General features: G+C 40.1%; 2 protein-coding genes across 10 annotated transcripts in view; both read left to right on the top strand.

Moving 5' to 3' along the window:
- Positions 1-12,840, top strand: part of kcnn1a (potassium intermediate/small conductance calcium-activated channel, subfamily N, member 1a) — a 63,409-nt gene extending 50,569 nt beyond the window's left edge. For 6 of the 9 annotated variants that reach the window (XM_071492844.1, XM_071492841.1, XM_071492842.1 and 3 more), the window contains 4 exons: positions 431-541; positions 2,475-2,602; positions 5,347-5,416; positions 8,242-12,840. In XM_071492844.1, coding sequence (XP_071348945.1) covers positions 431-541; positions 2,475-2,602; positions 5,347-5,416; positions 8,242-8,547 — 615 coding nt within the window. In that variant the 3' untranslated portion in view covers positions 8,548-12,840. Of the gene's footprint in view, positions 1-430; positions 542-2,474; positions 2,603-3,065; positions 4,987-5,346; positions 5,417-5,522 lie in introns of those variants that run through there. The other 3 variants (XM_071492839.1, XM_071492838.1, XM_071492840.1) reach the window with 3 other exon arrangements.
- The window catches only part of LOC139629896 (uncharacterized), a 24,730-nt gene continuing 18,492 nt past the window's right edge, over positions 9,131-15,368 (top strand). The window contains 4 exon segments of the mRNA XM_071492848.1: positions 9,131-9,180; positions 10,491-10,502; positions 15,296-15,330; positions 15,332-15,367. Of these exon segments, the coding sequence (XP_071348949.1) occupies positions 9,135-9,180; positions 10,491-10,502; positions 15,296-15,330; positions 15,332-15,367 (129 nt within the window). The 5' untranslated portion in view covers positions 9,131-9,134.

The raw sequence follows: 15,368 nt of genomic DNA, 5'->3' as shown, positions 1-15,368 counted from the left end.
TCACATAGATTCAACTCCTTAATTCCCAGACATTTATTGTCTTCATTCACATATACAGTATATTGTATGCAGTCCTCTCTTTTAACCCTTCATGCATGTTTTCACCTGCTCCACCTCACTGATGAACTGAACTCAAACACAGTTTCTTTTTCTTATTTTATTTTGCTAACTGATAAAAAGGACCAGATATGTAGGTGGTTAGATTAAAAAAAAAAATCTGTTTCTGGTGTTTCCGTGTGTAAAGTGAAACCTACTCACTGTTTGTAATCAAACACCGGCATAAATTGTCAAAAATGAGCAGGTTTGTTTAGTTTCCTTATTGGATCTCATTTTCTTTTAATTGTTAATCTAGTAATTTTGACAAGTTGCATCTTGAAAGCTCACAAACAAAATATTGCTGTGTTTGTTTGACCATGTCTTTGTGCAACAGGGAGCTGGTTGCACTGCGCTAGTGGTTGCAGTTGTGGCCAGGAAGCTGGAGTTGACCAAGGCTGAGAAGCACGTCCACAACTTCATGATGGACACACAACTCTGCAAACGAGTGAGTCACTCCATATTGCTGCATTTCTAGTGTACATTTCTGTTTATTTCAACAAGAGCTGCTCATAACAGGCTTCATACAGATTTGTGTTGTGAAAAGGCAAGTCCATTTATACACGACCATTAAGACACAAGGCACTTATAAATATAGCATGTAAATGCTATAAAAATAAATAAAAAATAAAATCTAAAAATAGAACAATAAAAATAAAAAATAAATAAAACAAAACAAACAAACAAAAATAACAAAAATGTGAATAGAAATATTTGAGTAAGTCATTTTAAAAGAAGTGCTGCAGTGATTGTTTTTTGGCATTACAAACAATGACGGATGTGATTTATTGGTAAGCTGCAGCAAACAGTAATGTTTTAAGCCCTGATTTAAATGAGCTGACAGGTTCAGCAGATCTCAGGTGTTCAGGAAGCTTGTTCCACAGGTGGGGAGCATAGAAACTAAAAGCTGCTTCACCTGCTTGGTTCTGATTTTGGGAACAGTGAATAAGACCTGTCCCGGATGACCTAAGGGGTCTGGAGGCTTCATATCGTGCAAGTAGATCAGAGATGTATTTGGGCCCAAGACTATTTAGTGCTTTATAGACAAGTGGTAAGATTTCAAAATCTATCCTTTGACACACAGGAGGCCAGAGCAGTGACTTGTGGACCAGAGTGATGTGCTCCACTTTATTGGTGTTAGTGAGGACTCTGAGCTGCAGCTGTCTGGTTGATTTTTTACTAAGACCTGTGAAGACACCACTACAATAGTCAAGCCTTCTGAAAAATAAATGCATGAATATGTCTTTCTGTGTCCTGTTTAGACAGAAATCATTTAATTCTTGCAATGTTTTTCAGATGGTAGCAGGCTGATTTAGATTAAATTTAGGTCTGAGTCAAACTAACAACGACACCAAGATTTCTGGCTTGATTTATAGGTTTTAGTGTCATGAACTTGAGGTGACCCCTGACTTTTAATCTTTCCTCTTCGGGGCCAAAAACAATTAATTTTTTTTTTTTTTTTCAGTTCAACCAAAAGTGATTTTCAATTTGTAATTCAAATACTTTTTAGAGGCCTGACAACGTCTGTGAAGAGTCATCCAGGTCATGGTTATGCAAGGAAAGTTGAACTGAGGGCAACTGGACGTGGTTGTAGATACTTGAAGACATTTCACCTCTCATCCAAGAGGCTTCTTCAGTTCTCAGTGACGGTCTGACAGTCCCTCGATTTAACTTTTCTCACATGCCTAGAGATGCACACTACACAGGGGACTTGGGGGTCCCAACACAGAGGCTTAAGGAAAATCTAAAACCATCCAGGGACAAAATGTGAAAAAATTAGAAAATGATTGAGAAATATAAAAAAAAAATGTTGTCCTCCCTCTTATCCAAACAATTATCTTGCAATTGTTTAGATGTATTTTGCGACCCCTTCAGGGTCCTAACCCCCAGCACAGGGAGCCACCGGTTTACACAGTGTCCTCAGTGCAAATGTCCTATGTTGATACTAATCCTATAATCTTACATTGTCAGGACTGTAAACTCTTGAACTCCCCCTCAGCATTAGATCCACTGAGTTTCTGTCACACATTTTTATAACTTAGCTAAATAGATAATAAAACAGGAAGCATTCTCTATAGCAGAGTTTTATGGTTAAAACAGAGAGAAGGCCTCTGTAATACACTGTAATCCTTTGTTCACTGTGCTAAAAGGTGCAGCACATTTCTGCCTGCCTTGAAGACATGACTCACTCTCTTTTTTACAACTTACAACTGCAAATATTTTATATTGATTCTGATATTGTTTTATTTCTTACTTTTCATTATTTTTGACCATTTCATTAAATTCTTGTGGTATTTGTGTGGTGGTTATTTTGTATGTTACCTTACAATGTTTTTGTACTGTTATAAACATCAAATGTCATTTTTGACCTTGTTTCACAGGTAAAGAACACAGCTGCCAATGTACTCAGGGAAACATGGCTCATCTACAAACACACCAAGTTGGTCAAAAAGATAGATCACGCCAAGGTGCGGAAACACCAGCGCAAGTTTCTCCAAGCCATTCACCAGTAAGTCCTGCACTGCATTTGTTTTGTGTAATCTAATGAAAAATAAAATGTTTGACAGATGTATGAGTTGTTCACCACCAACCACCAAGGGAAATCTCTCAGCATGCCCCAAAAACTAAATCTGCATAAAGTTATTTAAACACAGCTGTTAAGATGTTCAGTCTATGTGATTGTGTTCAATGGTATTTTTGGTACAAAATATTTTGGCTGTATTATCAATAATTGTATTGCTATTAAACTAATGTAGCTGTAGCTGCGAGTATTTGGTAGTATCACCTCTGGCGTTTGTTACAATGTCTTCCTACAGTACCATTTCCTTTGATTGTTATGCTCTCACACATGTAGACTCTCACACACGCACACACATACACAAGCAAACACCCTGCAATCTAGTGTAATGGTCCTTCCTACTCCCCTCCCCCTCCCCCTCTCCCTCCGACCCCCTTTTACCCTGTGCTTACAGTGAGAAGTGTAATGGTTTCACTCGTTTCGTGAATGTTGTGAGGTTAAAACTCTGTACTGTGTTCTGTCTTTGTTTTGCTCTATCACTGCAGAGCTCAGAAGTAAGTTGAGTCTTCTATGTATCCTCCTCCTACTGTTTCCTCAACATCCTCCTACTCCTCCTCTCTCCATGTCTGCGTTTGACATGCATGAAAAAAAAATGCGTTTGTTACCAAAAAAAAAAAAGAAAAAAGAAAAAAAAAAGAAAAAGAGAAAAGAAAATGCTGGATGCTGAATTGTTTTTGGTTTTTTCTTCACTTCAGTGTTCCATTTACTTCCCTCTCCCTCCCATCCCCCCTTGAATGGAATGAAACAAAAATAAGCATCAACATTTTGCCACTGGTGTCAATAGTGGAGGGTTGTCTGGAGAGAATGTGTGAAAGAAAAAGCATCTTGCACAGAATGAGCTTGAAGCTTCGTTGGCCTGGCCAGCGGTTCATAATCATCTACAATGTACTGTATAATGTTGCCCATGATTAATATAGCTGCTCCGGAGGCTATATTAACCTGCATCAACAGAACTCATCCTACACTCCTGATGGTTTTGTGATGACATGAACACACACACACTGTAATGTACTGTAGCTCTAATGAGGTTGAAATGTTTGCTGTTGTTTTAATATTGATTTTCGTTTTCTTTTATTCCTTTCTCATACAAGATCAAACAGCAAAGCTTGCACATGACATTGATGACTTAGTACAAAGGGACGCAACACAACACGTAGTTTGGGGTTTTGTAGAATAAAATTGTTCTCATAATGTGTTACACTAATAAGATGAGCTTTTAGCTTTTAGCCCCAATTCTGCAACAGCCATGAGGGATAATAAAGCAGAGCAAACAGACACACACGAGCTGAAACGGTTTCCCACAGAGATAGAGCCGTAAGCGAGCAGTCACACTCTGCTCTGATATACTGATTTGCACATGAATAAATGCCCTTGAATGTCATCCTGTCTCATAATTTGCCGAACAGGGAAATTCTTCCTCTCACGCATCCAGATGATGGCTGTGTGATGCCACCGCTAACAATGACACATTATTCACATCAGCCTTTACAGTTCTTACAGTGCCATAATGTATTTGATTGGAGATAAGGAGGCATAATGTTGAGGCATCACAAAACATGTCCAATGTATCATTGCGCAAGTTATTTCAAATGTCTGTGTTGCAGTATGTTTAACAGTGTCAGTAGACAGTTTATTTCTGGCAAGCTTCATCTTTTATCTGTGGCATCCACACGCACACACACACACACTCACACACACACACACACACACACACACACCATCCAGCACTGAAAGACTCACGTTTCATTGTGCACAAAGTCACTCACAGTCACTGCACGCTTACTGAATGACCAGTGTGTCTATATGAAGTCCTACCACCGAGCTGTGTGTAGCACTGACAAAGGGCATGTCATCTTTTTTTCATTTTTTAAGTCTTACTTTTGGGTGGAAAGAGATGGGAATGTTTTCATTTCAAACATAGATTTTGGGATGTTCTGGTATGGAAGCATATTACACTCTTGCTGGAAAAAGAAACATCATATTTTGTCATGAAAATATTTTATGTCTTTTGGCATTATATTGAGATTTTGTTCCTCTCATTCAAAAACAGATTCTTTTTGGGTTGTAACAAGATCATCTCTCAGTATCAAGACTGTTCCTCATTGCAGCAAAAATAATTATTTACGGTAAAAACCATTGAAAGCACTGCACCATTATGAGAAAAAGATCTTGTTATAACAAGAAAAAGACCCTGATAAAACTTTATAAACACAGTCTTTATTATTATTTTTTTTTTTCAAAATGAGCGTAGTATGCTTCTAAAATTTTGCATGTTTTGGTTGGTATTGCATTGACCAAGACCTGGAATGCTTGTATATATATATATATATATATATATATATACATATATATTTTCTCTCTATATATGTATACATATAGATATGTAAACCACATACATTTATGATGCATGCAGGCTGTGTCCTTTCTCTTTTCAGTGTCATCAGTGAGAGAACACTCCTGATAAAAAATGTGTTGTTCCTCCTCCTTTCTCCCCTTTTGGCCCTTTCTGCCCCTTCATGACCCCAAACAACCTGTCTCTCTATGCTCCACTCCTGCAAACCACCCTCCTCCCCCTCTTGCCTTATTCCACTCCTCTTCGCCTCCTCCCCTCTCTCCTTTGTCAACTTCCTCCTTCCCTCCTCTTCCTGTTTCCCCCTCCCTGTGCCTCCACCCAGACTGCGCAGTGTGAAGATGGAGCAGAGGAAACTCAATGATCAGGCCAACACCTTGGTGGACCTGGCAAAGGTAAGTCTGATGATATATCTTAAAGAATTCAAAAAGTCTATTACTTACTTTAAAGGTCCCATCTTGTGTGAAGTAAAATTTCCATGTTTTTTTTTTTATTATAAAGCAGGTCTCGGTTCTATAATGATACAGTGAAAGTATCAGAGACATGCACACAGCCTGCATTCAAAAACTGTGCCTTGAAATGGACCGTCTGGACTTTCGTAACTTTGTCATGGCACAACAAAGCAGCCACTGTCCTCAGTCACGCCTCAAGCCCGGCCCACATGAATACTGTCCAGCATTGCAGGAGTGTTTACCTGAAATCTGCTATATTTTATCAGAGTCTCTCTTCTAATAACATACCTTTAAAGCTGCCCTTATTGGTATCAGTGTATTAAACTTTCAGCCAAGGCTTTTGCCACAGTTGATTCCAGTATTCTTCTTTTAACTGAACTGTAGACCATTAGGGCTGGATGAACAATGTTTCGATGACTGGATATTCACTCATCAGGAGGGTCACAGCAGGCGGAAGCTGATGAGCTTGTCTCTGAGGCTACTGTTATGCACATTCGTAAACTTCATGGTTTCCTAAGGATGTGTGCTGCGACTTCTTCACTTTAAGCTCTATACGAATGACAGGAAAGCTGCTTCTACAATACTTTATCTTGGTATGTTGAATATTCAGCCACTCTGATATCACATATACAGGACATAATTGTAAAAATGTAAGTAAAATAAAGACAGAATGTATTTTATTTGCAGCTCAGCCTAGATTAAAGGTACCCTGTGAAGTTAGATATATACTTGTCTATACATTGTGTGTATGCTTGAAGCCTAATTTTACTTTTACCTTTTACTTTCCCACTCAACATTTGCAAAGCCAAATTTGAAAGAATTAGACAACCGCATTACTTCCACTTGCTCTAGCTGGCGGTCTTACTGTATATATCCCATATTGTATAAAGTTGAGATGTCCAGGCCTGTTTTGAGTATAAAGCAGGTCTAGATTCTATATTAATACTGTGAAAGTATCACAGCGCTCAGACCACAGAGAAATACACACAGCCAGTATTCAGAAACTGTACCTTAAAACTAGCTGTCGGGTCTTCTGTAACTTTGTGATGTCACAATGTGATGTGATGTTGTTACTAGAGCTCCAGAGAGAAGCCTGAAAGAGGAAATGTAAAAATACATTGAGATAGTTTTTGGTACTAATAACACAAATATATCTTCTATGGTTATCAAAACTTGGAAAACTTGGAAAATTGTAAAATATTGGCCTTTTCATTGCCCCTGTCAGCACATTTCTACTTAATTGGCAAGTTACCACAATCAACATGAAACCATTGGCAATCTGAACTGAGCATTACCCTCATAGTCAAACTTGTCACGAGTCCTCATGTTACTATGATCTTTAAAGATTTATCTTAATTGCCAGAACTAGATGTATACTCTAGTCTGATAGACACAATTATTAAACAAGAAGTTATTAAAGACTCAAAGATTACGTCTTTAACATGGTCTCAACGTTGTATGTAGACCAACAGTCTCTTTCTTGGTAAGGCCTGTTTGAGCCCTGAGATCACCACAGGCAATATTGGACAGTGTCTCTATTATTCAGGGGCTGTCAGACAAGTCTGGGGCTGTATCGTTCCATCCATAAAAGTGGCTTCCTAATGCTTTTGTTAAAACTAAATGTATGCATGGATTGAAAGCCTGTTTTTGGTAACGTCTAAGCTCGCTTAGCTGAGCCAGGGTCGTGGTACAAGACTATCTCCTCACTTTGGAAAATGAGTTTAAGCGTTTGAGGAATCGGAACCTAACCACACATTGTAAACAGTATCTGTCTATAAGAGGGTGAATACAGTTGTGCCTCAGCAGCCTCTGTCCTGCTGTATAGATGTCAGCTGACCCAATAGAGCAGAGCAGAGAGGGGGTTCAAAGGGAGGTGCAGGACTGCAGCCTCATTTGATGTGGATGGCATTTGCACTCCAGTGTGTATTTTAAAAGGTTTTAAGGCCAACTCCTTTAATGTGTGTTTGCTTGCCCTTACTCTGCTGAATGGTCAGATCCATCTGTGTACACCCTTCGATAGTTCAACAGCTCAGTGTCTCTTTTTAAAGCCCTATAGAGGCTTATTTCTGTCCCATACACAAGACAGCAGTCATTTGATTTCTGAGGCGCACAAATGCCTGAAAAAGGCTCTAAGTAGGTATGAAATATTTTGTGACTGTGCTCCTACTGAATTTTGTCTCATGAAATTTACAATGTTGAAATAAAGAATGGAATAAAATACATTATATTTTATGATATAGAATTGTCATAGTGTGACTAGAAGAATTGCATATAGTTATCATATACACTGACACTGGCCCCACTGCTTCTACAGTTGGAACAATAAATGCCTAAATAATGGAGACACTTTTCATTATATGAATGAGTTGTGTCAAGCAAATACATTAAAGCATTAAAGACCTTCTTGCTATAAATGGACTAGAGGAGCTGGTTGTTAAATCAGTGGGAAGATAAAATCTCTGCTGACTTGCTGAAACTGTACAGCTCCCCTGCACACTGCTTCCTGTCATTATTTCTTTCTCGTCAGATGGAGTAAGTCAAATTTAGACTGTATACTTATGTAATCTGTGATGACCTACTACATGAAAGGCTTTTCCCCTGGCAGTGTATACATACTGTATCATCTGTTGATTTCATTTGTGCATTTGTGGATATTAAGTTGTAAAACAACTTTTTTTTGTCTTTCTCTTGTCCTGTCCTCCTCTCCTTCCTCTGTTCTCCTATTTCTTGCATCTCCCCAAACACATTTACTTTCTCTCCTTCATTAGACCCAGAATGTGATGTATGACCTGGTGTCGGAGCTGCAGGAGCGCAGTGAGGAGCTGGACAAGCGCATCGGCACATTGGAGGACAAGCTGGACTCGGTGACGGGCAGCCTGCAGGCGCTGCCCTGCCTCATCTCCCAAGCCATAACCCAGCAGCAGCAGGACTTCCTGGACGGCTTTGTTCACCGCTTTCGGCCCGCCTCCCTAGCCTCAGAGCGCTCTGAACGGTCTGAGCGATCCTGGACTTCCACCGCCCGTAGGCGGCGCTCACCCTCCACAGCACCACACACCTCCTCTGATAGCGGATAACCTTGACAAATCTTCCGCAATCACCTTTGAGCTCCACCTTTCCCAACCTGACTCATCACCTCATTCTGTCCCATCCAAAGCTGTCCTTGTAACCTCTGGAGAGTCCATGTCTGGACTAATAAAGAACCCATATCTTGACCCCTGACCTGTTCCTTGCTCCTCCACTCTCCCTCCCACCCATCTCTTCTCTCCTTCTTCCACCCAACATCAAATCCAAAAACCAATTCCTCTGTGACTGAGCCTCTCAGCACAGGACTGGATCAGAGCTACTCCAAAAGAACAAAGAAAGGCAAATGAACACTTAAATCAAGTAAAAACACAAATGCATCCAAAAACAGAAAAAGAGAAAAAAAATTTAAAAAATGACTGAAAAACCGAGATAAAGTAGAGATATGGTTTATGTTTTAGCCATTGTATGGCTGTTCAAGTTAGCTTTTTTGTAAAAGCCCTTGTATAGTTAAAAAATGACTGAGTTCAGGGTCGCTGGGGTGAGAGCTGGCTATCACACCGGAGAGTCCTTAACCACGAGGGGGGAAGTTGGTCTGTGGAGCTGAGGGCCTCGGCTCACCTGCTGGCCCTCAGAGGCCATGGAGGACGTCCGTCCACCCATCTGTCCGTCTATCTGTTTGTCCGGTGAGGAGAGCAAGACAAACCATTGGATTTCCCTTTCAAAAGACTAGTGTCATGGATTCTTTCCCATAGGTTAGGGTGAAAGCTTTAGGAGAGGCTATGAAAGCTCTGACCTCAGGTCAGTGTTTGAAAATGCACTTAAGCGCGATGGGAAACTGTCACACAAAAGAAGAGCAAAGGGGATGCATATGGCATTACTACTGGGTAGGAAAAATTTACACAATTGCCAACTTCAAGGTTTCCGCTTCCTTGTTCTTACCAAGGGAAAAATGAGAGCGACTATCTTTTTTAGTTACATATTGACATGTGATTTTTCAGTGCCTGAATGTATAAATAGTAGAGGGTTATTTAATTACTAATTTCAGAGCTTTTTTACGATGTTAACAGTCTGAATACAGCATTGCATTCCTTTTTCAGATACATTCCTCTCCAAAAATTTAAAGAAAATGTCTTAATGTAATGCATAACATTGCCTCCATTACACAGCAACTCTAAATGTTTTGGAAAACCTTTTTTTTTTCTCTTTCTACTAACACCGTGAGAAATGAAAATGTTGAGAGAGTAAGCAAAAGTGAGACAGACAGAGAATATTTGTCAGTGTGTTTGTCAGAGAACGAGTTCACTTTTAGCTCAATGCTGCACACTCATACACACAACAATGAAATATGTAGTAGTCTACCTTTCTCACCACCACTAATTAGAGCTTCCTGTGGTCTTCAGATAATGGCATGGCTTGAGGTCTGCTGGTATATATGGCCACACAGGCACACATCACTGGTTGAACTGAGAAACCGACCCTGCCCTATTGCATGGTTCTGTGCAAAAATGACAATGAACACAATCTTCCTTGGATGGCTTGATGATTTTCTTGATTTTGATTTTATTATGTTTACTTTTGTTTGTTTGTTGCCTTTCTTTGTTTTGTTATTTTTTACAAAACTTTTCTTTTTTTAACTAGGATATCTAGGGTTTTAGAGTTGCAGGACCTAGAGAGTTGCAGTAATGTGATTCTGTAATGCATTCCCTGTTTAAAATATGAGATGAAGAAAACAAAAGAATCCTGAAAGGATACAAATAAAAGTGCTGAAGAAACTTTGATGATTACAGAACAGTGAATTGTTCCCTCAGCAATTTTAAAGGAATAGTTTGATATTTGGTACTTACGCCCATTTGCTTTCTAGTTGAGTCTAATGTGAGAAGATAAACAGTGTTGTGCATGAAAGCGCTAAATGTTTTTGGTGAATGGTGAACTGAACGTATCAGTTTTCAATTAATGAAGGTAAACACTTACGAGAGTTGCACTCAGGCACCAGAGTGTGGCGGTAGTGCACCAAAAGCTGTTTGCCAACTGCCAAAAAACATTAGAAGAAAAAGAGCTAGCATACAGACTGGAAACGGGGAAACAGCTAGCCTGGTTCTGTCCAAAATGGACACATTATATATTGTTTGTTTAATCCATACAAAAGCTGAAATGTAAATAATGCGGACACTTAATTGTGACTATAAAAACCTGGAAAATTGTCCCCCCATTAAACCACAACTTGTTTAAACCCTTCAGTTTTTGTCCGGATTTAAAAAACATAGTATAACTTATTAAAAAGTTAGTTTTAAAGAAGCTGTTTCTACCTTTTTTCTGTCTTTAGGCTAAGCTAAGCTAGCTGGCTACTAGGGGTAGCTTCATATTTACTGTACAAATTTGAGAGTGGTGTCAAACTTCTCATATAACTCTCAACTAGAAAACAAATGAGTGCATTTCCCAAAATATCAAACCAGTCCTTTAAAAATATAAAGATAATATAAAAATTATCTTTACAATATGAGGCCAATATCAGGTGTGTTTCTTAATGACACTGAAACACATTCACTGTGACAAAGGAGAAAGTACAAGATTTAAAGTTTCAAAGGCATGGAGTATGATGCATCATTCTAATAACTAGTAAATTTCTGATCTGAAAAATATTTTTAAAGTGTTTTTTCAAAAGTACACATAAAAGCAGATCGGGAAGTCAGCGGGTTAGCGGGCTAGCATGCTGTCCTAAAGTAGTTTGAATGGTAGATAATCTGAGTCTCTAAAGGATGTTAGTGCTAAAAGTCATCATTATTTATGGCCCCTTAAGCTTACAGACAAAATAGGACCATTATTATTTCTTGGATCTTAATTATTTCCAGGCTGCTTCGAGCTGAGCCGGGTCAAATCCTGTGAGACAGAGAGTCCACTCTCCCACAGGTTCTGGACTGGCCAGAGAGCACTTCATTTAAGAACATACTGAGTTTGCTACAAGTGGAACTTAATCAAGCATGAATATTAGCTTTTTTTTCCTTTCAACATGAGTTGATGAAGCATGACTCTTTACTGCCCCCACCTCTCGCCACTTCTCGTACAGTGCTACACTCCACCCCTTCAATATGAGGGGATCTATCATGCCATTACAGTCTCTGTTTCAATCAGTGTCATCCAGTGAGACAGGATGGCTAATGGAAGACTATCTCCCTGATTACGACCTCACCTGCCTGTTCGTATCTAAGGTTTCCACCTCTTCATTACATCAGAGCTTTAGCCTCGCGTTTGTCATCTGTCATCATTAAGAGCATCAGTCCCCCCACACAAAGAGGCTTCCCAATGGCCTGCAGCAAAGACCTTTGATTGGTTCAAATGAAAAAAAAAAAAACAGAAAGAAAGGAAGAAGCAGGGGAACCCCCAGGTCATGTTCCATGTTGCACTCAGGGTGTACTATTCAGTTACACCAGGAAGGATCACAGATGCTGGAGTGTCTTCCTTAGAGAGGGGTAACAGTGCTGGTGTTAAGGACTTCATCCTTCATCAGGAAGCAGGAAAGAGTAGACTGAAAAAAAGAGACAGATGAGAGCCATAGCTCATTTACTGACAGATGTCTGTTTTGGCTCAGGGGGGTTGTGAACAGCCAGAGTGGGTGTCCTGTAAATATGACCTCATTGTAGATGTCACCACGTACACGGGACAAATGGTGAACCGCAGGGGTGAAGGTAGCTGGGTGCAATGCACAGCATGTTGCAAGTATGCAGTAGAAATACTAGAAAGGGTTTGAAACTCTAGCATTTTATCAGTTCCACAGGTTTTTCTTCTTCTGCTGATGGAGGTATGATCAGGGTCTGTTGTTTTTTATCCAGTTGTAAAGGTTCGTTTTCTTCAGTCCTTATCCTGTCATCAACAAAGACCTGCCAAAACACCATTCCAATATTTAATAGTGACCCGATTTTCTCCACTAGAAAATAAAAAATAAAAAAAATACACAGTATTTTGTAGTGAAGTGAGGGACATTCATGATGTTATTCTGATGATGGTAGCTGAGTCAAAGTGATAAACGCATCCCAGAGTCTTTTATTATCCAGAAAAAGTAGGCTTTCCTCATAGAGCAGGCATCAGAACACACTTCTACTGAACATTAACAGAGTGAAAAACCCCAAAAAGTGAAGAAATGTAACCCAATCATTGTTCTGTGTACACTGCCACATGATGCATAATGTACGTAGTAGCACTGGAATAAATCAACTTTTAATGGATGGCAAATGGGTTTAACATATTCTCTGTATACTGTTCGCTGTTCCTTCATTTTGCAGGTGAACTTTTGTCCTAGCAAGGAGAGACACCAAGGTGAAATCATTAAAGACTATCTTCAGCTATGATCATCACTCTCGTCTTTTTTCGGCAGCTGTGGCCAAAGCTGTAATTTGAAATAATTTCTCATGTTTTATTTTCAATTAAATCAACAAAATCAAGATCTAAACTCCTGCCCTGCGTTTCCCCCAATCTGCAGCTTTTTTCACACAATGTCTGCCTCAAGGAAAAGAGAAATGGCAGCAGTCAATTGTGACTCTAAAAGGTGGGTTGGCACACGTGTTGACAGATACAGACATCACACGTCTCTTCCTGTAAAGGAGGTGAGGCTGGAACGTCCTAAAACATGATTACAGGAGGATGTATTGATGTACACATAAACACTGCTCCAGAGGACACACAGCTGCTGGGGCGCTGTTCCAAGGTGAACTATGGGCTGTGCACAACACACACACACACACACACACACAGCCATTAATGGTCAAATAACAAGCTACTATTCATGTCCACAAGCACAAACAAGGCTCAGCCTGGTTAATTACAGCCAAACCAGGAGGGACTTGGCAGCAGACCGATATCCCGCTAGAGTGGCAGAGTCAGTCACCCTGCAGTTGTTGCTACACAACCCCAAAGACATGCAGCAGTGGAAACACAGGGCATAGCTCCTCTGCTGCTCATCCCTCCCATGGGTGCAGATTCATTAAATTAAATATTGTTTTTATCCTGTGATATGATGAGGATCACCTGTGATTTTGAGCATGCACTAATGGATTAAAAAAATCTTGTTGCATAGTGCAAGGTAGAGCATAAAATAAGAAAACTGTACCCAGGCTGGTTACAGATACCTTGCTATTCCCTATGTAACAATGACAGTCTCTTAATGAGCACAGTCCATTCACCCACAATTTGTTTATTGTGTTTAAAGGGAAGTAAAGAAAAGAGACATGTTACCAGGAATCTCCCGTAGAGGGTACTCAAGATCAGCCCTTGGTGAGAAAGGACAAGAGAAGGAAGCAGGTTGCCATGAGGACTGAGGATGACCCTCAGATTGGGGAAGGACAGGGGGAGGGATCAGCTTGCAGAGAGTTGAGGATTGTCCCCCAGTGTGAAAAGGTTCTTCAGGGACAGCTTGCGGCATGCAGAGGAAGTCATTTATTGAATTTATTAAATGCCCCACTTTTCTCCCTGGCTGCCCTGGGAGCTAATAGCTAGCAGCTGCATTATGCTTAATGCCCTCCCTATCACTTTCAGCTGACGTGGTTTAGCATACATGTTGGGAAATCAGAGAGAAAAGGAGTATTGATCTTGGTCTTTTTTAATGCAGTGTGGTGTGGTGGTGGAGAGTGGGCGTGAAGGGCCTTTTCATTCTATCAAAATGTTTTTTTGAGTGTCATTTATTACAGCATCCATCATTTCTCTCTTTCTCTCTTTCTATCCCTGTCTATCTGTATCTCTTCTTCAGCTGTCCATTGCTCTCTCTGAGAGATCTGAGGCCGAGTGAACTGATACAAACGAGCTTGTCTGGTGGAGGCTGCCGTAGCATCCCAGCTTCATTTAGCTGCAAAGTATTAAAAAAAAAAAAGCCCTTTACAGAGCCCTCAAGCCATGTGTCAAGACACCAAGCATGGAAGTGTTGGTGTCCATGTACCTGCAGTGTGAATGTGCATGTGTACACTCACATAACGCATACATGTGTCCTCCACTTGACAGACTCATTTCAGGCAAGGCTAGAAATTTTTCATCAGTTCTCCAGATTCACTGCAGTCATCGCTGCCTCATCTGCTGATGATCAACCAGTATGTCACCATTTAATGAGACACTCAAGGTCAGGCTATTGATTGAGTGTCACCTTTTGAAAGGGATCTATAAGATTTCTTGCCATAACACCACACACAGTGTTATTTATAGCAAAACCCTGTAAATGCTTAACTAAGCATTAGCTTCATATCTACCCTACAGGCACGAGAGTGGTATCAGTCTTCTCATTTAACCCCCAGCAAGAGAGTAAACAAGTGTAAGTGAAGGTACAACAATTAATTTAATATTTGAACCACTCACACATGCTGTTTCATATCTAGCTCACATTACAATAGGCCTGTATTTGACAACAAGTCTACAAACACCATTTAATCATCATTTAATCAGTGTTTTAAATGAATTCAACATTCAATTCATAACTTATATCAAACATTCAATTTATGTTAGACACAACAGCGAGACCTGTATTTTATGTTACATGCAGTATTAGGCTTTTTCCTTATATTTACTGTATATATCCCTCTACATGACTTTTGCATTGTTCCACACATTATTTGCAGTTGAGCAGGCACCTGTGCCGGCAGTAGGGGACATGCACGGCAGCACCAGATGAGGTAGCCTCGGGCCAAGGCCACTTGTGGGACTCACTACTCACTGGAGAGAGTGGATTGCATTATGTGTTTACTGTACTGTATTGGCTATGAGTAGCTACTGCAGAGTGTGTGTGTGTGTGTGTGTGTGTGTGTGTGGGAGTGGAAAGAAAAGGGTGGGGGTGGGGGTGTGGGGGGGGGCACTACAGTTGTCCTTGCCCTGAGCTTTCTCTACATGAAAATCAGCG

The sequence above is a fragment of the Trachinotus anak genome, unplaced genomic scaffold (assembly GCF_046630095.1).
Source record: "Trachinotus anak isolate AG129_WGS33_773 ecotype Australia unplaced genomic scaffold, CSIRO_AGI_Tana_v1 ptg000012l, whole genome shotgun sequence".
Lineage (NCBI taxonomy): Eukaryota > Metazoa > Chordata > Actinopteri > Carangiformes > Carangidae > Trachinotus > Trachinotus anak.
The sequence above is the reverse complement of the archived record's forward strand: the minus strand, read 5'-3'. Positions and strand labels throughout refer to the sequence as shown.